The sequence below is a fragment of the Penicillium waksmanii genome (assembly GCF_028829765.1).
Source record: "Penicillium waksmanii strain IBT 27052 chromosome Unknown utg000001l:1.0-4852451.0:1.0-4856178.0, whole genome shotgun sequence".
In the NCBI taxonomy this organism is placed as follows: Eukaryota; Fungi; Ascomycota; class Eurotiomycetes; order Eurotiales; family Aspergillaceae; genus Penicillium; species Penicillium waksmanii.
In genome coordinates this window covers 2,898,248-2,920,105 of record NW_026643248.1, presented here as the reverse complement: position 1 = coordinate 2,920,105, position 21,858 = coordinate 2,898,248, and the positions used below count along the sequence as shown (strand labels likewise).

The 21,858-nt window shown below is 49.6% G+C and overlaps 8 protein-coding genes across 8 annotated transcripts; 2 read left to right on the top strand and 6 right to left on the bottom strand.

Moving 5' to 3' along the window:
- Positions 1-849: 849 nt before the first annotated feature.
- N7481_001064 (TMEM14 family protein) lies at positions 850-1,238 on the bottom strand (the record flags this gene model as incomplete). The annotated part of the gene is made up of 2 exons (XM_057260283.1): positions 850-1,179; positions 1,236-1,238. 2 exons carry the CDS (start codon positions 1,236-1,238, stop codon positions 850-852), a joined length of 333 nt encoding a protein of 110 aa, XP_057128115.1.
- Positions 1,239-1,641: 403 nt separating this feature from the next.
- Positions 1,642-3,281, bottom strand: N7481_001063 (glutamate carboxypeptidase; the record flags this gene model as incomplete). The annotated part of the gene is given in 3 exon segments (XM_057260282.1): positions 1,642-2,291; positions 2,308-2,698; positions 2,763-3,281. Coding segments are annotated over 3 exon segments (1,560 nt in total), but the record flags the coding sequence as incomplete, so codon positions are not given.
- An 843-nt stretch (positions 3,282-4,124) lies between these two features.
- Positions 4,125-6,600, bottom strand: N7481_001062 (M28 family metallopeptidase; the record flags this gene model as incomplete). Its single annotated transcript, XM_057260281.1, has 3 exons — positions 4,125-4,181; positions 4,277-5,652; positions 5,709-6,600. The coding sequence occupies 3 exons, from the start codon at positions 6,598-6,600 to the stop codon at positions 4,125-4,127; spliced, it is 2,325 nt and encodes a 774-aa protein (XP_057128113.1).
- Positions 6,601-7,404: 804 nt separating this feature from the next.
- N7481_001061 (uncharacterized protein) lies at positions 7,405-9,749 on the top strand (the record flags this gene model as incomplete). Its single annotated transcript, XM_057260280.1, has 4 exons — positions 7,405-7,842; positions 7,913-7,942; positions 7,997-8,523; positions 8,585-9,749. The coding sequence occupies 4 exons, from the start codon at positions 7,405-7,407 to the stop codon at positions 9,747-9,749; spliced, it is 2,160 nt and encodes a 719-aa protein (XP_057128112.1).
- Positions 9,750-10,011: 262 nt separating this feature from the next.
- N7481_001060 (RTC4 family protein) lies at positions 10,012-11,504 on the bottom strand (the record flags this gene model as incomplete). The annotated part of the gene is made up of 2 exons (XM_057260279.1): positions 10,012-10,273; positions 10,342-11,504. 2 exons carry the CDS (start codon positions 11,502-11,504, stop codon positions 10,012-10,014), a joined length of 1,425 nt encoding a protein of 474 aa, XP_057128111.1.
- Positions 11,505-12,109: 605 nt separating this feature from the next.
- On the bottom strand, positions 12,110-15,569 carry N7481_001059 (TMCO4 family protein; the record flags this gene model as incomplete). Its single annotated transcript, XM_057260278.1, has 2 exons — positions 12,110-13,423; positions 13,479-15,569. 2 exons carry the CDS (start codon positions 15,567-15,569, stop codon positions 12,110-12,112), a joined length of 3,405 nt encoding a protein of 1,134 aa, XP_057128110.1.
- Positions 15,570-16,583: 1,014 nt separating this feature from the next.
- On the bottom strand, positions 16,584-16,808 carry N7481_001058 (uncharacterized protein; the record flags this gene model as incomplete). Its single annotated transcript, XM_057260277.1, has 1 exon — positions 16,584-16,808. One exon carries the CDS (start codon positions 16,806-16,808, stop codon positions 16,584-16,586), a length of 225 nt encoding a protein of 74 aa, XP_057128109.1.
- A 2,423-nt stretch (positions 16,809-19,231) lies between these two features.
- N7481_001057 (uncharacterized protein) lies at positions 19,232-21,194 on the top strand (the record flags this gene model as incomplete). Its single annotated transcript, XM_057260276.1, has 2 exons — positions 19,232-19,241; positions 19,321-21,194. 2 exons carry the CDS (start codon positions 19,232-19,234, stop codon positions 21,192-21,194), a joined length of 1,884 nt encoding a protein of 627 aa, XP_057128108.1.
- Between the last annotated feature and the right edge of the window lie 664 nt (positions 21,195-21,858).

The window sequence follows — 21,858 nt, the reverse complement described above, 5'->3', positions numbered from 1 at the left end:
CAGTTGCTAGCGAGTGACATGAAGAATCCGACCGTACGTGTTCTCTGCCCTCTCAAGATCCTTCTCTTTGTTCCTTTTTTATGCCTCAGTTTGCATTGTTATCGAGTCTTGTTCGTTCTTTACATATATCCTTGACTATGTCGGGTTCAAGCTGGATTCGAGGTGGGTCTTCAAGTTTCTCTTTGCCAGTCCAGCCCAGCTTTGCCGATATCGATGCCGATGCCGACGCCGATTTACTCTGGATGTAAGTTTTACATGTCTTTTAGCGATGAGTGGTAGAGAAATGAATACTAGTATTTGAAGGAAACCTGTCGTAGTATGGAGAAGCTGTTTATACTAGTAGGTACTGGCATCTCATACTAATAGTACGTACTAATACCTGGCTTTATTATAAGTTACAAATCCGATCATGATAGTAGAAGCAATGGCCAGGCGGTATAGACTCAGAAGCCATCGTAGAAATACTAGCATAACACAAAGCTAAGATCTACTACATCTACAAGCATTCCCCAATCACACACCCAGACAGGAAAGAACTTGAACTCAATTGGACCATAGCTATGGTATGATATCTTCGCTGAAAACAAACCGAAAAGAGAAAAAGCAAAGCAAGTCTTCAAAACGAAACCGGGACCCGCACCTTCAAGTTGATATCATGTATCTCGCTTTTTCATGCTCAACGCAGCGCAGCGCAACAGCATTCCAATCCAACCACCCCGCACGGCACGGAATATTGGAAGCGCAGCGCAGCGCGACAAGACAAGACAAGACAAGAACAAGAACAAGAACAAGAACAAGAACGCAGCTTGCCCCGACCCAGCCGAACGAAACCAAGCTTAGCTCAACTACCTAAGCCCTCTTCTCACGATAAGCGAGCGCAAAAACGATCGCGCCGTACGTAGCCAGAACAGACAGACCAGCAGGAACAACCTTTCCAGTCTTAATAGCGCGGGGAATCGAGCTACCGCCTAAGACAGCGCTTGCCAAAAGACCGAGTTCCTCGCCCCAGGCTTCGCCGGCGCGAAGGCGGAAGAAGCTGAATAGGTAGATTGCGCCAACGGAGAGGCCGGCTGCGATTGAGGGGATTGAGCCTGTGCGGGCGAAGCCGATTGAGCCGCCTAGGGAGGTGAGGAGGGAGAGGACGAGGGCGGAGGTTGTTGGGAGGGTGTTTGAGGAGGACTGTGGGTGTTTTTTGGTTAGGTGGGTGTTTTTATGGGGGATGTGGGGTGGGTTACCATTTTGAGGGTTTGGATTTGGCGAGAATGGGGGTTTGGAAAGGTGGTGAGGAGGGTGGTGGTGCAAGTTGTGATGATGGCGAGATGCTCGGAGTATGGGGTGATGAGATTAGTAATGGCAGGGTAAAATGTGGGGAGTGGGCCGAGGTCGAAGTATACGAGAGTTACAGTAGAACTTGAACAAGTACGGATTACACTACCACATCTAATTATGGACGAAGGATATAGTAAGGACAACATGAATGTGAGAATTAAAAAAGATAACTCTTCATTGTCAGAAGTTATCCTGTATGCAAGCCATTCGCTACTGTGTTCAATCTAAATGCTTCCCATGACGGCCATTAAGAACATGCTATGCAAGAAAAAGTCGAATACAATCAAAGTAAGCCCCTCCTGGGCAGCGCAATCATCTCCGATTAGCTTCGGTGGACGCATCCACAGCACCATAAGTGCCCACGGAACCATTTTCTCCCTGTACCTCCTCTTCCTCCTCTTCCTCTTCCTCCACCTCACGATAAGGACCATCCTGTTCCACAACCCAAATGGCTGGAATCACACTCGTAAGTGCAAGAGCACTGAGAAGCCACCAGGGAATAATCACATATCCCCTCTCAACACCCAAGGAAAATACGGTGCCGATCAACGCTGGCCCAGCAGCACGACCAAGAGCACTGACGCTCGTCGCAACCCCGTTAAGAGTTCCAAGCACAGTCACACTGGAGGCTGAGTTCGTGAGAAGAATCGTGCAGCATGGAATGGCGAAGATAACCGAGCCAAGCTTGGCGAAAAGGATGAGGAGGACACTGGGAATACGGAAAGGTTCAGGGGCCAGAGCTATGAAGGGTGTGAGGAAGAAAATGATCGGCATAGACAGAGCGGCCACTCTGAAACATCTTAATACGCCGAAACGCTGCACGATCGGTGGGAAGAAGAGGAATTGGATGAGCATTCCTGCAATTCCGCTGATCGTGTAGAACAGACCGATTGTTTGGGCATCTACCGTTGATAATATTGTCAGTTTGAGAACAGAGAAAAGGTTATGATGTTCTGCGAGGTCTCGATGGGAACTTACCGATGCCAAACCCACTCGCGAATTTGAATGGTAGCTCTACGTCCGGATTGTTCTCCAGATCTTGGACTGGCCAGTGCAGAAAGACAGGGAAGACCGAGTCAAAGGCCATTGAGAGGCCAGAAACCAGCGTATACGAAATGAGCACGAGAGTTGACTGGGGCGCGAATATCTGCGACCACTCAGTGCGAGTCACGGGCTTCTTCGGCTTCTTCGGCTTTGTCGAGGCAGGCCTGTCATCGGCAAGTAAGGGTGTCTGTTCTTCGTCTTCGTCTTCGTTTTCATGCTTCAATGATCCCAACCCGCGCTTTCTGCGCGATGTGCACGGTTCAATAAGTGCCTGACCCAAGACCAGACCGGGATCATAACGATCCTTCTTGGTGACTAGCGTTTCCTGTAAAGATAAAGACATCAGCGATCCGACATCTTCTCATCCTAAAATGAATATTTCTCCTTACTTTTAGAAACAAAATACCCGTAGTGATACCGACGACAAAGAAGCAAGCCGAAACTAAATTCGGCAACGCAAATGGATACCGTCTAAGAAACTCAGATCCACCAAAGAGATTCGGATGTTTCTCAGCCGGCCGAGCAAGCGCCCCTCCAAAGGCCGGTCCAAAGATACTACCGATCGTCCAGACCATAGGCATAATACTGAAAGCACGAGGCTGTAGCTCACGCTGTGGTACAATCTCCGCAACCATAGTGCGGATGATGCCGACGTTTCCGTTCATGAAGCCGATCAGAGCACGCGATACCAGAACCATCGATAGGCTCGACGACATACCCAACATGATCGACAACAGCATCGTGAAGATCTGCCCGCTGATAATGACCGGCTTGCGTCCTATGCGGTCGGATAATGTACCCCAGGGCACTGCCATCATCGCCTGAGTCACGGACGCGACCGCAGAGGCGATGCCGGCCCATTTGGCGACTTCGGGCTTGGGAACGCCCACATATTCGATCAGTTCAGGCTATTTGCGAGGCGTTAGTGGAGGCATTTTCTTTATTTGTCTTCGGGGTGTTTCAGAATATTGAAAATATTTTCATATGTTGAAGGTGGTGATGTTTGGTTGGAGAATGGCGTCAACATGTCCGGAACAAAACCTACCAAATATGGGAGAATCGACGTGAAGACGACTGTTCATAGGTTGATCTTAGTTGAATGTTCTCGACAGACAAGAAAAAGGGAAAAAAATCCATGTGTAGATTTTATTTTGGAGAGTGACACATACTGGGCTCTGACAGCCGACATATAGCTATTTTATAAAGGAATTAGTGAAAGGTCTTTCAAAGGGGAACTCGGAGTGGAGAAAAGAATGAGAAAGGAAAGGAGCCTTGGAGGCAACTTGGACATACACAGAATAACCAGCTGCTGGACAGGCAGTTGTGGTTTTGGCATTCTCGTCTAGATGGAGGCAGACAGTCTCCTCTTTCTGCAACCGGCAGCACAAAAAAACGAGCAAAGAAAAAGAAAAAAAATGAGGAGAAAAGAGAGGGAAAAAAGCAACCAAAGCGAAGCCGCGGATGGATAATCCGCCAGATCGGCAAAAGCGCGATGACTCTTGCTCCACTCTCTCTTACTTTCGGAGTCTAAGCCGCTTTAGTGTCGCTGCAACCGGACTTCTGCGCGATGTCAGCTGGCTACAACTTGAAGGTGAAAGGTGAAAGACCCAATTAAATAGGGTTTCACGTGTGCCATGTGAATTCTTTTGATTTCATTCTCGATCAACTGCGCTGCAGCGCCGCAAGACTACGTAGTATCATTTATAACAGGTACTTCTGAAGTATTTACTAAAATCAAACTTGAATCACCTTTACGAGATCAGCTTGGTTGCTGCTCCCACCCGCTCTTGGATGATTTTACTCCATTTCTGTAGAGAGAAGAGAAAAATGGTTAGCAAGTTCAATCGATATGACAAAAGACGTGGGAAGTTGAAAATAGAATGAAAAAAAAAGGTTCACGTACCTTGGCATTCTCCACATCTCCGGCCTCGAGGCTCTCCACCAGTCCGGGGTATGTGGCGCCCGAATAACCAGTCCAAATACCCGGAGCAAAGACGACATGCTTGAACCAATCACGGCCATCAAGACCCGGCTGGTAGAGGAACGCACGTTCGATACCTTTATACTTGTTGTTGGCAATCCGGACCTGGAAGAGAAGTCTGACCTTCTTCCACCAGTGGTACCACGGGATATGCTCGCCCAGCTTGGTGTTCAGATCCGCAGACCAGGCATCGAATGTCTTTGCGGCCTCCAGGAACTCAATGATAGACAAATCCAGTCCGGAAAAGTCAAAGTGTCGCCCGTCGTGAAGTTGATCCGCTGAAGGTTTAGCCCGGCTCAGATATGAGCCCAGTCCAAGGGCATAGTCAGTGGCATTGAAGGAGATCACCGGTGTCTCAATGAGCTGGGCAGCTGCAAGAGCCCAGAGCTTAGTGGTTGCAATATGGTACTCCCAATTTTTATCACCAAACTTCTCCATCCACGCGAAGCTATCATAGTTCGAGTGATAGTGGTAGACAGGGTCGTTGGCCCCACGACCGAATCCAAAGTCGAGACTAGCAATACCGGCAAAGTCTTGGAAGGCAGTGAAATCACTACCACTTCCCATGGTCGCGATCTTACCATTCCAAACATCACGGACTGTCTGACCCGGCACGGTCTGGTTAGGGGATTGCACAAGGCCGGTCACCTCATAGATGACTTTGTTCAAAAGGGGCGCGGCACGAGGGCTAAAGTCTGTGCCAGCCGCAGCGACATCAACGTTCAGGTACGCGACATTAGCCTTGGACAACCAAGGAAGGTATTCTTCCACCCACTCAGTAGAGCCGAGCAGGCCATACTCCTCGCCATCCCAGCTAGCGAAGACAATGGTGCGCAGTGGCTTCCATCCAGCTTTCATGGCCTCGCCAAAGCTGCGAATGACCTCGTTCAGGGCAGCGGATCCGCTGTTGGGATCACCCGCACCGCCGGCAATCCAAGCATCGCGATGGTTACCAAGGACGATGACCTCGTCGGCGATGTGGCCCTTGACGACACCGATGACGTTCCACAGTGGGGTGGTCACATACTCCTGTTGGTTGTCAAGGTTGATGACCACGTCCTCAGGCGAAGGTCCAATATTATACTCCACGCCTTTATAGCCTAGACCGCCGCCCTGCCAGTACTTGTTGAAGTCCGAAGCCTTAGGGCCATGTCCATTCAGAGCTTTGAGGAAAGGCAGGACCTCCTTGTAAGATATAGGCAGGGATGGGATGGAAGGAATAGAGCCATTCGGATCCTGGCGTTCGCAGCCGGGCTTGGAGGGATACCCCGGCGTCGTGGGATCACCAGGCATGATACCTGACCGAAGAGTTAGCTAGGCAAGCACCTTCCATTAAGGAAGATAGATTACATACTCAGGAACTGCGTGCTACCCCTCTGGATGGCACTTGGGTTGCGAGCAGGGCCATCCGGATAAGCCTCGTAACCATTCTCCTCCGTGATTTCGCCATCCTCCTGAGGATCGCTATAGATCACCACACCCACCATGCCAAGCTCTTGCGCACGCTTAACCTTCAAACCGCGGAAGATTTCACCATATTTCACGATGGCAATCTTACCTTCCAAGGTTACATTTGCGTTCACAAGGTCCTCGAAGTCTTTATAGGAGCCGAAGTTGGCATACACATATTGGGCAGTGACATTACCGCTGGCCGAGTATCCGTGGAAAACAGGGACTCTTTCCGGCAAACTGGAAGTGGGATCTTCTTCCAGCACATCTTCCTCCAAGGTAGCTTCGAAAGTGACCTCGGTGTCTTTGCCAGACTTCTTCAAAAGAGCTAGACGGTGATCTTGCGGGTAGTTGAGGTAGATGTCATAGGTCGCAAGGGTGGTATCCTCGACGCCAAATTCCTTCCATTTCTCCAGAGTCCAAAGAGCCTGACTGAAGTTCTTTCCCGCCAGGTGGGGACCAGCAGTATAATACTCGCTCCACTCACGGGCCTTAGCTGCCGAAGGGGTATTGATGAGGACCTGCTGAAGCTGGTCATATGGAAGACCAAAGCCTTGCGGCCAGGCATCATGAGGGTATGGGTTGGACCAGGGAGCATATGACCAGATTGAGCCGTGCCCCCGCGGCAGAATAGCACCGGGGATCATGAACAAAATGGTGGCCACCACTAGAAGCGTGCCGAGGAAGAAAGTACAGGTGCGACGAAGGGCATGATGTGGGTACCGCTGCCGCCGCGGGGCGACATGGACCTCCAGCAGAGGCGTTGTCTCAGAGTACGGCATGTCTTTCTCCCTCATTTTCTCAAATGATTTGGGAAAAAGAAAGAGAAATAAGCCCGGGACGATTGAGGAGGGGAATTGCTATGTCATTGCTCAGTCGAGTCTCGAGCTCTCCGCACTTTATCGCGTTATCGCATGACTAAGCGCCCCCTCACTAGTGGAGAAGATACCCACCTTCTGTTTTGGGCCGAGGGCAGCGTGCTGTATAGTTGACTCGATATACTTCATAATTGTCCTAGACAAAATACCGAAGGAAGGTAGCAGAAGCATAAGCTTCAAGCTTTAGAGGACCATTGGACCATTAAATCTCGGGACAAATACTAGCGACTACAATACGGGGATTTGAGTTGAAAGTGGACCAGAGTACACTGACACCCATGTTGTCGGCACGGGGTATGTGCTAGTATCAGAGCAGTCGAGACGGAATAATCTAGGAGTTATTAAAATTGAAAAGACACTGACACATAAATATCACATTTCGTAGCACACATTGCTGAGATCTGGAATGCCAGGATTCTATTTGAGACTCGATCGAATTTCTTAACTCGATTCTAGTACATCTCGACTCGTCCACGATAAGACTACTAGCACACGACAAAACAAGCGAAGCCAAATTCATCTATACTTTCATCATAACTCGGTGTTCATTACCCCGGAAAATGAGACGAATGGAACGGAAATTGGACTGGGTCGAGGTCAAAGAGCCAAACGTTGCATCGAACCCTCGGCTCCAGCCGATCATCTGAAGAGTTGCGGTCTATGTTTAAATGCAGCAAATCTCCTTGCGAAGTATGTACATTGAAAACCATGCTTTGATATACAATGGCTGTTTCATTTCTCAAAACAGCAATTGTTGCAACAATTGCAGCTGGCATTGGCTGTGATGCCGCCGTCCTCGACAAGCGGGAGATTGCACTGGGAGGAGGTAACAATTGGCACAAATACGTTCGCTCTCCAGCTACCTCAATCGTGAAGCCCAAGGCTATTCTGTCGGCAAATACCACAGGTTATGTGGTTAATCCAAGTGGCTTGCTTGATAGTCATGGGTCTCCGACAGTCTTGACACGTAAAGGAAGTGACGACAAAGTCCCGTCGATGGTGGTGGATTTTGGACAGAATGTCGTTGGAATAGTTTCCATTAACTTTGCTGGTTCTACCAATTCTTCACAAGGATTTCCAGGCCTGAAGCTGGCTTTCTCGGAAACCCAGCAGTTTTTGACCAATACTAGTGATTTTACTAGATCGGATAATATGCCGGAGGTATGCAGACACTTCTATGAGGGCTCGATAGTCGCCTTATTGTATTACCAATCTATTAACACTGCTCTAGGGCCAAAAACTTACCAATGGCACCGACCAGGTAAGTTATCCCCATCGAAGGCATTCCAAGTACACGTTCTAATTTCCTTTCTAGATCGCCGTCTCAAATGGTCCATATACATGGAAAGACAAGACTGGCTGTCAACATGATACAAAAGTATGCTCTGATGGGGTTCATGGGTTCAGATACATGAAAATCTGGCTCGATGCCCTCGAAAATGATGCCCCGTACGCACAACCATACGGATCGGTATCCATATCAAACATTGAACTCGAATGGTCCGGGTATCTCGGAACGCCAGATACTTTTACCGGCTGGTTCGAATGCTCTGATAAGGATCTGACGCAGTGGTGGTTCGATGGCGTGTACACTGCTGATATGGGCACTGATATTTTCCTCGCTAACGAGACCGATCCAAGAGACTCGGCTACACCTACATTGGAGGGCAAAGAAGTTCTCTTCGACGGGGCTAAAAGAGATAGAGATCCCTATGTTGGTGATCTTGGCGTTGCTGCACTTACTTCGTATCTGTCGCATGATAATCCCGACTCCGTTCGCAATATTTTGGCGGATTTGGCAGAGCACCAGAGGGATGATGGCTGGATTCCTCCAGCTAGTATGTAAGTTACTCACTCCGGGATTTCCAGAATTCAGAGAGTTCAGTTTTGACATTATAAACAGCAATAACTATACCCTCAATCTTTATGATTATCCTATGTGGTGGGTGGTCTGCACCGTCGATATGGTCATGTATACTGGCGATACGGACTTTGCGGCCCAATACTACGACGTGATGCGAAAGACACTGGATAATTACTATGGCCAGGATCTTACCTCGACTGATGGCCTCCTTAACAAGACAAATGGCTACGGTGACTACGCATTCCTCCCTCGCTCCGGCGTCATCACATACTACAATGCCCTTTACGCCCATGCATTGAAGTCGGCAGCCAAGTTGGCCAACATACTCGGCCATGGTACCGACCGCGATACCTGGACTTCTCGAGCCATTGAAGTCAACAAAAGACTGTTGGCCAGAAACTGGGATGCCTCTGTTGGAGCATTCTACGATGGTGGACCCTGCCCCGACAAGCCTGGCAACACGATCTGTGATGTCCACGCTCAAGATGGGAACGGCCTAGCGGTTCTTGCGGGCACTGTGAATTCGTCCTTGGCTACCAGCCTGCTAGGCTATTATGGCAAATCTACCGCTCGCCCCTACGGCAATGCCTTCTATGACAATGATTCACTTCAGGCTGGATTTTCGCAGCGCGTGTACGCTTTCATTTCTTACTTTGAGCTTGCTGCGCGCTTTGCTACGCAAGGGGCTGCGGGATCTGCCTATGAGGAATTGAAGCGTCTTTATGGGTGGATGTCGACTCATGATCCTGAGATTACATTCTGGGAAGGAATTGGTCCGAACGGATCTCCTTATGAGGATGGATTTACCTCCATGGCGCATGGTTGGTCAACAGGTATCGTGCCTCTCATGAGTAACTACGTCCTGGGCGTCAAGCCCACTGGCCCTGGTTTCAAAACCTGGGAAATTTGCCCTGTTACTGAAGGTAGTCTCACCTGGTCCCGTGGTCAGGTTGGCACACCGCATGGCCCTATCAAAGTCTCGTGGAGTAAGAAGGGCAATGATAGCTTCGAGCTTCAGATAGATACTCCCACTGGGACCAGCGGTGTTGTTTGTGTACCGGTCACAGGTTCCAAGAATGAACAGGTTTATGTCGATGGAGAGAAAGCCGAAGCCGAAGTGTCTGCGGCCACTGATGAGTCAACTGCAACTGCTAGGGTCATCAAGACTAGTGGCGGCTCCCATGAAATATTGGTTAGAGCCTAAGAGAGTGGCCGTGAGGAGTCGAATTTATACTTTTAGCCAGCAGTCGTGTCAGTTCAGCTACTACCTACTATCGGTTATCTTTGAAAAAGAACAATGAAACAAGGCCGAAAACATATAAACTCCATTATGCTGATGAATGATACAATGAAACGTAAGAGGTATCACGGTGATTATCATATACAATCGCTAAGTCCAATAAATCCATACCCATCCAAGATCGAGCAGACATATCCACAATGTTCAACGGCATGGTATACGTAGACTATAATATTTCATCTTCGGCCGGAACGGGCACCTCATCGTCCAATGCAGGATTGAGCTTCTGGCCCAGATCAATGCTATCCCTCAGGATTTTGCGTGCAGCATCATCATCGACGCGCATGTCTTCTTTGACGAGACATAGAGCAAGCTCGGGGACGAGGACGGACTGGGCGTAGCCAGCTACACCCGCCGTTTTGATTATGTTGTCCGAGGCAGATAAGCGACGCAAAGTAGCAGAGAAGCGGTCAACGACAGCTTGTAGCCTGTGACAGAATGCACGGTTAGTATTGCCTGAGTAAACAGATCGATGTGCGAGAGGGCGCATGCTTACATTTTCGCGGCTCCTTTCGTCCCATAATATCCACACGAAATAGTTTCAATGCCATCACCCGCCATTGTAAGGCGGAAGTTCTGCGCCTTGCCATCTTTCATGATGGTAGACAGAATATTATGGTAATAAGACGGGTGCTCTGGAGCCAGAACTTTTTCCAACTTGGGGAAAAACTTCTTTATACGCTGATCAAAGGTTTCCCAATTGATCTCTGGATATCCCTGTTCTTGCCATTCCGCTTTGGCCGTATTTTGTTTGTGTGATGTGCAGAATTGCTGTTGATCGCGAACACGTTGGTTCGGCTGGGACTCAAAGAGGATAAGGAGATCTGGATCAACCTCCTCTTTACACATTGGACACAACCACCTCCGTGGTGCAGGGGGTTTCATATTAGTTTCATCCTCGAGTAGGTCTATGAAATCCGAAGGCGCAGAGCTGAGTGGTGAGCTGGAGCCTGAACCTCCCGAGGGGTCTAGAGCCATTGCTTCATTATCTTTGGAGAGTGTTGTTTCAAATGAGGATTTCGAGTCGGGGTGTAGAGGAGGTACAATAAAGTCAGAGGATACCGCGACATGGTCGTTATCAGAAGTCGGTTGGTCGATTTCCATAGCCGGTTTGGACTCAGCTTCTGATTCGGAAAGTTCTGTCAATTCTGACTGTTCTGATGTATCATTCTCCTCGGCGCTCGGTGATTTCTTCGAAAACGTGCTTGGTACTTTGAACCGATTGTCAGGCGGGGAAGCAGCAGAGCGTGCGCTTGAGCTCGGGACTTTCGAGAAGGAGGTCGTCGGATACGTCTTGGTCTTGAGTCGCTTGTTCTGTGAGGATCGCCATGACGAGAAGATTTCTTCCTGGTCATCGTCGTCGCCCGCCATCATACTGGAGGTCCTCCGCAGTGGGTTTTTCCTGGTCGATCCAGCTCGACTCTGTGAGCTAAAAGCTCCCGACCGTACAGGTGCGGGGGACGAGGGTGCATTCAGCTTCTCCATTAGTGTCCTTTCCTTGAACCGATCCTCATGCGCCGGGAGTTCGTCAGAATCGACGGGCAATTCATCCTCATCAGAGCTAAGTGGTTCATCATCTGTCCCGGGTCCAGGCGCTTTGCTTTCGGAGACAGGCTCGGGCTTGGAGCTGCGTTCCGCGGCGGCATCTTGCTGAGGCATGTTGAAGGTGGAAAGTAGATGTCCACGAATATTGCGTGTTAACCGGTTCGAGGCATGGCTTGGATCGCGCTTAGGTTGAAGGTGCATTATACAAAGAAGCAATTCTGGAGATTTCAAAGAGGCTGGGGAGATCGACAGGTAGATCGTATACAAGGAGCGACGAGGTTGCGATGCGACAATGTGATAGGGGCGTCAATCGGAAAATCGAAGGGGAGGAGAATTGGATCTGAAAGAAAACCAACAAAGAAAAAGAAAGTCGCGGGCCAAGCGCCGATTCGCAAATGGACGAGCAAAGAAAGAAAGAAAGGTGAGTGGTGAGTGGTGAGTGGTGAGAGGGGAATTGGAGAACGCGTGACGCGACAAAGCCGCGCCCCACAGCGGAGACTCGTTGACACTCCCCGAGGAGCGTTTGACACCAGTTGATATTTCAAGTTGTCTTAAACCAATTCAAGCTATTCGAGCTATTCGAGCTACCTCTCTGTACATGACAGCTGCACATTTATAAACATCTCGGGCACCTAGGCAAAACAATGCACCTCTAAAAATGAACAAAAAAAAAGTCCCCAGGAGCAAAGATCCCCAGGAACTGAAACCAACCTCCCTCATTATTCAAAAGTCATCGAAAACTCCTCTTCTCCATGTCCGTGTCCAAAATCATCATGATCTGCCCAAGCATTCGGCTCTAGGGCCATAGCTCCCACAGCTGTTGTGCCCACAGCTGTTGCGCCAATTGCAGGCATAGTAGAAGAGGTTCGTAGTTCGGGCCGGGAGGGTGGATCGTGTTGGTACTGTGGAGGTGGGTCGTGATAAGAAGTATCAAACGTCATTTCAACTTCGTCCTCTTTATGCGTGGCCGAGTAATCATGGGCAGCCGGGGGTTCAGCGGCTGTGTTCAGCTTAGGCTCGGATGCCGTTCGTTGAAGGGAGACGGGGTCGTCATATTCGGCGCCCTTGCCCTTTTTCTTCTCCGTGGGGGTGGTAGGTTGGGTAAATGATGACTCCGATGGACGGTTCAAATCTAGTTTCATCGGAGGCAGAGTAGACTCCAGCTGTTTAACTTCGATGGCTTCCGAGGCCAACTCGGCTCGAATAGCCTCAATATCGAAAAGCACCGAGCCCGGCGCACTCTTATCAATCGAATCGTGTGGTGCATTTTTCTGGTTAACGTCATAGGTCTCCCAAGATTTCTTCTCGGCCATCTTGCCACGCTTGAAGAGACCGAACCGCTTTTTCTCCGGCTTGAGCTCTGCTTCTCGTCGAGCTTCATCGATCTCGCGAATCAGCTCTCGCTGGCGCTCGGCGTGATTCTCGGGGTCTGGGTCTTCGATTTCTGCGAACTCGTCCCCTAAAACTTCCCAGCCCACCTCTCTAAGAATCCGAGGCATCGCGGCGCGGTAATCCATATGTCCATTGACAAGTTCGGTCAAGTTGAAGTTCTCCAGTCCTGGGATACCCTCAACAGCTGCAAGACCGGAGACACGCATGATACCACCACTGGTTGCCCGGAAGAGATAGCCAAGAATCCAGTCATTCGTAGAATATCCGTTTACGAAACGGCCAGACACCACACTGCGCGCTTTGAGGTATTCATCCTTGCTTGCAACGATTGGTGATCCGAAGAGGTAGACATTCTGGATAAGTCCGTGGCAGCCCTTATTAGCTAGCTCCGTGAGGCATGAAAAAATGACTCGTGCACCCAAAGAAAAACCAAGTAATGTGATGGGTCGTTTACCCAGGTTGCGATCTTCCAAAGAGTCGGCCATGACCAACCCAGCCGAGTGCGCACGAGCCAAAGAAACGGTCCACGGGTTATCAATTAGGTAGGCAAGTTTGGTCAGGACAAGAGGTAGTTGTAATGATGCCATCAGTGCCATCAAAATAGTACTTCCCAGCACCTGCTGTAAACCCTGGGCCAATGCCTAGAAGCGAGTCAGTTGCATGCGCGGTTTGAATTGTGTTGGGAGAATATGTTACCTCTGTCGCAAGAATATTGATTGTGTCACCCATGCTTCGAAGCATCTCAGGCTCCCACAGAACGGAATAGATATCACCCATGATGGGATCGATTGTACTGTAAGGTAATCGAACATCGTCAACCTTGCCAGTCATCCATCCGGACACTGTCACAATCAGATTGACTTTCTTGTTATTGTGCAAAGGCCGGTATTCAAAGGTCTGAACCGCGCCAGTTCGGCGATGGGAAGCTCTCAAGCCAATGGCACTCCCACCAAGAGTGGCACTCGATGCAATCAAAGCAGTGCCGCCAAGACCACCCAAAAACGTGCTGGTTCCACCAATACCGACGGTCGTTAATCCCGCAGCGAGACCAGCTCCAATAACAGGGGCCAGCAACCCAGCAGATAAGCCGATTACCAGTCCACCGCCAACAGTGGCCAACCCCATCACCATATATTTCGTCTTCCGAGACTTTTGGCGACGCTCTTCCATATGCTCGGATTCATCCCAGTTCTCTTTGTCTGTCTGCTCTTGCATTTCCAGGGCGTCTGTGACGCGCTTCTCGAATCGACATATTTGCAGCCAGGTCACATCCATAGACTCGCCAACTTGCTCCAACAGGGTCCGGGACCGCGCATCATACGCCGAGTCCGCAATGAGAACAAGAAACAAATCACACAGGACAGTCCATCGGAGATCGATATCAATTCGGTCGGAGGTTGGCATTTGAGATGGTGTTTTGACTTCCGTAGGCTCATCGTCTTCGTGGGCTTCATATGGTGGCGGGGAGCCCAGTTCTGATGATGTGTCGGTCTCAACTGACATACGCGAACGAGGGTCTCCTTTGGAGGTAGGAGATGATAATGATACCGAGGAGGAAGTCTTGTGAGGGCCTTCGGCCATTGGGTTTTTGACACGCGCGTTTTGCATAAGTGGGCGAACGAGGTCCCCAGGTTGGACTCCATGCTCTGCAAGTTGCTCAATCATAATTTGCTCCGCCGAGTTAATATCCATATGCAGATACAACCGGCCCATCATGGCCTGGCCCCATTTTCTCGTGGAGTCAGAAGCTTTTTGGTGCGTCTTGCGGGTTGATCTCGTGACCGGAAGCTTTGACAATCCAAGATTCATCTCGTGGATTGCTAGACGAACCACACCCACGTAGGCGATCTTCTGGGTCTCGTTGAGAAGGTCTTTTGTGGCTTGGAGCTGGCTGACAGAGTCACGGAGCTCTTCTCCAACCAGACCGGCTGAGGTGTCTGCTGAGTCTTTGAAAAGATAGCTGGTATCTTCATCCATACTTGTAGCAGACTGGGCATCTTCGTCGAGCTGAACTCGAGTGTATCCCTTTCCAGCACCTCCAAGCCCTTGGTATACCGCATCGTTGCCCTCCTCCTGGGCGCCACGGGCGATCAGCCTCCCATAGTCGTCGTAGTAGTCGAACTCTCCAAGTGCCGGCATGGCTTTCCAATCCGCCGGTTCCTCCTCTTCACTATCGTCGTGCGCTTGGTGGGGCTGAGCGATTCGCATGTGTGACCATTCTGAGAACTCGACGTTTTTGGGCTTCGAAGTGGACGTTTGAGGGGAGGCGACAGCTCCGGCGGCTTCAGGGTCGGGTTTTTGTGTGACTGAATCTGCAGGCGTCAGGGATTCAGGATCCTTGTTTGGCTTTGACGCTTGTTTTTCTGGCTCCTCGTTTCCAGCTGTTGCCCCCGGCTTTCCCTTGGTATGCCCTACTTGATTGACATCTTGTTCTGGCGGCGAATCAGTTGCAGGGCTTGCGGCTGGCTCTGGGTCTGAGGAGTCTGCGGGGGGTCGGCCGTTGCCTTCGGAGGGGTCTGGGGTAGCCGGTTCGGGTTTTGCGCGAGGTCGAATTGGTAAACCAAAGTCGTCGAACTCCAGCGGTGCCTCTGTCGGCTTCTGTGGAACTGCATCAGTCGACCCAGAGCTGCTCTCCTGGGGCGTTATGTTCTCCTTTCCCTTTCCCTCTCCGGTGACATCTTCCGGGGCGACTGCAGCCGACGGCTGAGGCGTATTGGGCGTAGAGTTTGCAGAAGAGGCAGTGGTCTGATCGGGGGCCCCGTCGCTGGTGACACCCGCTTGGGTCATGATTTCACATGGACAGTCAACCCTGGTGAGTTCGTGGTTTCTGAATGCCGGTCCGGGTTGGCAGTGCGTCCTGGCTTCCAGGCACGTTCCTCGCGATGCTTGGAGGGAGCACACCCATTCCAGTCAAAGGTGGAAGAAGAAATTATATGGAAGTGGCCCGATGCGCCGTGGTGGACCGGATCGTGGCCCTTTGACTGGTGAGTCTCCACAGATGACGGCCAAGCGGAAAAAGGAGGTCGACGAGGCGGGAGGCAATGGCGGGGCTGGCAGTTACAGCAAGCAGCCAACAGCCAACGGTTAATAGCTAATAGCAAGCTCAATTTGAGTGAAAGAATATAGTCAAAAGCGATTGTGAACAAAACAAAATGAAACTATTGAGAAATGAATGGAATTGAATCCTTCGCAACCGAAATCAACCACCGCGTCATCCACGGCAGCGCCGAAAGCGGAAGACCGAGCACAAGCGATGCTCCCAAAGCAGAAAGTCAACAAAAAATACTCTGGAAAAACATAATAAACAGTTGGAAAAAAAAATATTATTTAAATAGCCAAAAATCCCTCCTCCTATTACACCTCAGAAGATGTCATTTTGAGCGTTGTTTTGTCACATATTCTAGAAGTTCTGATCGATTATCTTTGCTGCCTTCTGCCGATCACAACGATTCCCCGCAATCACCCAAGGACCCAAGCCTGGATATTTCGGTAGTCCAATATTCTCGGCAGATACCCCTTTTTTCGAGGCCTAGTAACTGAAGGGGGTGACCTATAACTGGAGAAAGCCTCTTTTCCAGGAAGACCGGGCTCAGGTACCAAGTACACAATTCAAGCTTCTTTTTATCTTTGAGCGGAAACATACTTGTACTACTAAGATAATAACAAACTCGAATTGAACCCCATTATCTCTTAGCATACTTAATTACTTCCTTGCACGTCGATTGCTCATATTCTGAAAATATTACTGGCAGCATTAGCCGCCTCCAAAATCAGTACCTGCGTCCTAGTACGAACACAACCCTAATCATCGTCATTATAGTATCCATCATCCCCCTGATCCGAGAAGCCACAATCTTCATCTTCGGTGTATCCAGTATCAGTTTCACCTGAAAACCCCTCATTTTCCTCTTCGGCATAACCAGTAGACTCGTCGTTAGGAAAGTCCCCATCTTCATTCAGAATGGGTCCAGTATCGCCATTATTCGAAAGGTCCGAGTCCTGCCCTTCAACATATCCAGCATCCATGTCACCGGCAAATATGCCATCATCACTGGACGATGTGTCCGAGCTTGAATCGTCTCCCACTATGTACGAGGTACTAGTAGTACCTAGGTATGCGCCACTTTATGATGACCCGATGTCATGAAAGCTCTAGACAAAGCCTTTGGCAAAGACGTGGGCAAAGCATGATGTAAAGTCGATATGCCAGAAGTCCTTCCGAGTCGTTTTTGACTTCGGTCCAAGAGAAGATTATTGTGGTCTTCGAAAGCGGGCAATATCTCGGCTTCGTACCAATGAGGGTTATCGACAAGATTCGCCCAGTCCCAATGACCTACAATCTGATCAGGTGTAATCTACCATTTGAAAAGACAAGAGTTGTTGTAGAAGATATCCTCTTTCCCGTACGGGTTATGCACATCGTAGCGTTTCCCATTCGATGTTTCCCATTGGTAGGCCCTTTTCGATGCGCGCATTTGGGCTGATCGCTGTAAGTGTTCTGGAAGGGTCTAGACACTCTGAACTCTTTTGAGACCAAAGGGCCTTGAGTTCAGATATGAATGATTTGTGTCTTTCGTTCTCCCGTGTCTCTGTGTCAACATGCGATGCGGCTGGTTCTTCATGATTTCTTGGTGTGAAGTGAAATCGAGCTAGGCGAGCCTGCGTTCGGCCCAAGCCATCAATGCGGCATGCAGAGCACCATTCCCAAAGTCTGATAAGCGGAAAGGGGTAAATAGGACCTGCCTGACTAGCTGATGAGTGGTTGGGCATCTCCCTCTTTTTGTGAAAGGGGTCGATCGCGCCGACAAGCTCTTATATGAGCTTTATCGAGAACTGGGCTAGCCATCTGAGATCTGGACAATAGATTAAGAGAAATAGAAGAAAAAAAACCTGGCAAGGAAATATTGGAAAAAATAGAAATTGTGCTCGAGGACTGAAGAACGGGGTCGTAGCTGTTATGGATTATGGAGAGGTCTCTAAAGTCATGTTATTGATGTGATGGCAATATGATCGGCTGATAAAGTACTACGCATAACCGTCAAATATTTCCGGGTTTGTCAATCTTCGAACTCTGTTTCTTGCGTCAAAATGAATCTGAAATACAAGAGCAGTTGTTAGTACTAGAGAAGTTGTATGAATTTCTCTTTTATGGGGCGGGGCTATCAGTTCGAAGGCCATGACTAACTAGAGCAGCCTCTACTATCCTTCAGAAATGGCAGTGGCTTTCAACTTTACCTGTAAACTTCTGCTGATCCCATACATAAATACTATGTACTGCCAGTGTGACATGACGACAATATCTCGGAATAGCACCGTCACTTTCCCTTTTAGGAACCGCCTTATTATGGTCTACAGCCTGTCTGGATGTCTGAAAATGATGTAAAAAAGAATTTATTCGACGATTGATTGAATATGAGGTTATGTACCTTACAAAAATTGCCGTGGGAAGAAACAAAAGACAAAAAGAGAAATGCCGGGGCCCCGAGTCGGAGGTCGTATAACATAGGTTTAAAGTGTTAGTAACTTAGTGTGGTACGGAGTGCGGTGTGTATGAAGAAGAACTACTAGTTATAGTTAGTAAAGAGAGTACTAGTACGTTCAAAGTAGAATCTTGGGGGCCATCAATACAGAGTATTTAGTATCATTAGAGGCGAGTCTTGCTTACCTTTTGTATAATCTCACCGCAAGAGATAAACAGACCCTCAAGATGACTGACTACCCGGGCTAAATATGACTCGGACCCGATACAAATCATCTCGTATCCAATCGGTGATTATTAAGATATACTTTCATTCCCCAGGGCTTCCCCTCACCTTCTTTCTGCCGAGCCTCCCCCTCAACTGGACCCTACCAACCAATCCCCATTGCACGCCTTGCATGCAAAAGACCTTGATAAAGAATACGAGACACGGCGGCCCGAGGAACGTCATGCAGATCACAGTTCACACGCCCGGGTGAAAGTCCTCTTTGTTTGATCGAGGCAGTGCCGAGTACCGTTGACTCGGGCGTGCGAATCAAAAGTCACGATGCGACGGGGAATCGCAGACCCTACATCCGCGCTAGCGCGGGGCTAAGCAGAAGATCGGCTGTGTTGACCTTGTTCAGGCCAATGCATGGCGTCATGAAGACTGCCCAGGGCTCTCGGACGGCGCTGACGGGCGATGCTGTGTGTCAAGTGATGTGCAGGAGACTTGCGGCTCTGAGGCCCCCGTGAAAAAGGTGGGGGAAATCAGCAATGCTCATCATTTCATAAAAGTATCAGCCTGCTCTTTTCCTCCTGTGGCAACTAGCCCGAACTTTGTCACGCAAATTGACGGCTTTCGCCATGTTGATGAATCATCTCCGTTCTTTCTCTTGTGTCTTTTTAACGCTATTGACTTGATCTCTTTTGATCTTTCTCCCTCCTTCTCGTCCTGTTTGTATTCTTGATACATTTCCCGGTCATGATCATGGCATCAGGTACTCACTCACTCTCTCCTACCCTCACTCTCTTTCCTCCTCTTCCATCCCATAGGCTAACTCGTTGACTTTTACTCAGGCTCAGAGGCATCTATCGTCCGCATCGCCGGGGCGGGCTTCCGCCTCTCGCTACTTTTAAATGCCGCGGCCTGCCAGTTGGCGCAGTCTCGTATCGAAATTCACAGCATCGCCAAAGGCATTTCACTATTTGCTTTGACATTAAAACACCTTGGTCAGGCTTTGGAAGCCAGCGACTTGGACCGCTCCGTCGAGGCCACAGAAAAGGCCTGGGAGATCGCGGGTCAGGGTCAGATAGTCTTTGTGGAGATCGAGCGCATGCTCGACAAACTACAAGGAACCGACACGGACGATGACCTGAGAAGAATCCCGGTACAGGAGCGGCTAAGATGGTGTTTCAGAAAGCAACATGTCACCTACCTTCTTGCGCAACTGGATTCTTTGAAACTGAGTCTCATCGTCCTACATCGGATTCTGCAACTGGGGAACATGCTCACGCAGGGCAAGAATAACTCAAACGCTAGCTCTCCCGTACTAGGAACTGAGGACCTTATTGCCCAGGAAAAGGCAGAAGCCCAGAATATGATTATCGTCAGGTATTGGTCTGTCAAGCGTCTTGATCGTCTTTGGGATATGGTCGAACATGAAGCATCCGAGGCGGCAAACGATCCGACAAGTCAAAAGATTCACTTCAACTATTCCAATACTCTGTCGGCTCTAAAACCACTGGTTGCAGCCACTAAAGGGAATGATCCTACCAAGTTACACATGGTGACTTTGGGCGACAGCGAAGTTGGACTGAAGGATCTAGAACGGTCGCCAAAGGATATGGTTCACCTTTCGGAAAAAGCTATGAACTGTCTTCTACGGGCATGGGTACCGTCATTAGATCCATCGAAACTACATGATCCTGATCTCGATTCTGGCAGGCCCATCGCCCCTCGAGCCTTCGTCTCGTCAGACAAAGATGGCGACTTGGAGGAGTTGAACTTCGACGAGGAAAATCGTGGCTACTACCTGGAGGGGACGACCGATGACTGGCGAAAGCCTCATTCGCAGGAAGCCCGGGCTCATGCTGCGCAACTTCGCAACCGTTACTCGAATTACCAGGCCCACGTAGATAGCGACTCTGAATCTGATGAGCCTATTCGACGTGAATCCAAACCGGCTAGTCCAGTTAGCCCAACAAGTCAACGATTCAGCACCTCGAGTGATGAAGCCGAGCAAAGGAATAACGGTACAAAGCAACCTCCGAAGAACGTAACTTTCAGTGACGGCCGGAAGCACTCCAACAGTGTTTCCTCACGGTACCCACCTAGCCAGTTCCCTGACGGCCGAACAGCTGCATACTCCAGCAGTAGCTTCCCACCACCACCACCACCGCCTCCTCCAGGCCCACCCTCATCTCGTCCCCAGGGCCCGCCACATGTACAAAGCCAGTCCATCCCGAACTATATCCCGGGACATCCTCAACAATCATCCCTATCACAGCCCTTCCAGCAAGCATATCGCTCTCACCCGAGCCAAGAATATAACAGCGCCCCGCGCTCCATACCCAACAGCAATCAACCCAACCAGTCGAACGGATTACCAATCCCATCACCACGGGGGACACCCCCGGGTTCGAGTCAATATGACTTTTATGGCCGACCTCAACCATACAACAATAACATGCTCCAACCACGACACCATAAATCCGCATACGGTCTCTCCACTTCATCGCCCGAGTCTAATTTCCGACCCTCCCCGCCTCGCTCGGGACAGCGATCTCCAACGCATGGCCACCATCATAGATCCTCACGTGAAGATGGTCGGCGCGAGGATCCTCGGGAGCGAGACAGGCAGCGGAATTTAACTCGGAACGCGACTCGGGGCTTAGCGGGGATCGGAGCGATCGCTGGATTTATGGATGCGCTTGAAGCATTCTCAATTTAAGTAAGGTATTAGCAGGGGCGAGATTCTGCGAATCTTCTGTCCGGCCCTTACTTTCCTTGGTGTTTTTTCGTTTTTCGTTCTTCGTATTCTTAATTTCTGCATTTGCCTTTCTAGGACTAAAGTATCTGAGAGGGAAATGGCGTACATATTATGTAGTATTTCACTATTCGGGTGGGACAGGAAGAAAACTCGGAGAAAGGAAGGAGGAGGAGGATCTCCTTGGTTATTATCCATGCATAATTTGTATCGTATCACGACGGGATGAAATGTACTTAAGCTACAGTACCATAAACAGTATGGGCACGGAGTATGGAATACACAAATATGAATTTACAGACTCGACACGAGGTTGAACGGAAGTATAAGAAGAGATTCGCCGAGATACATCGATGATTCTCCGGCTCCACATAGTGCGGCCCCTCAAGGCATTTAAAATTTATTTCAGATTTCGGTTCAGAATGCGCCCGGAGGACGGAGGACGGACACTTCAAGTCACGGATACGGGGATTTCGATGATAATGTGCAATACTCCGTAGTCCGTAGTAAATCCGTGGTAGTCCGTGGTGGTAGTACTAGGAGTACGAGTAGCACGGAGTACTACTGTGATCATCTGTGGTAGACTCCCACCGGAACACTCTTTCCCTTTCCATACTCTCCCGGCCAT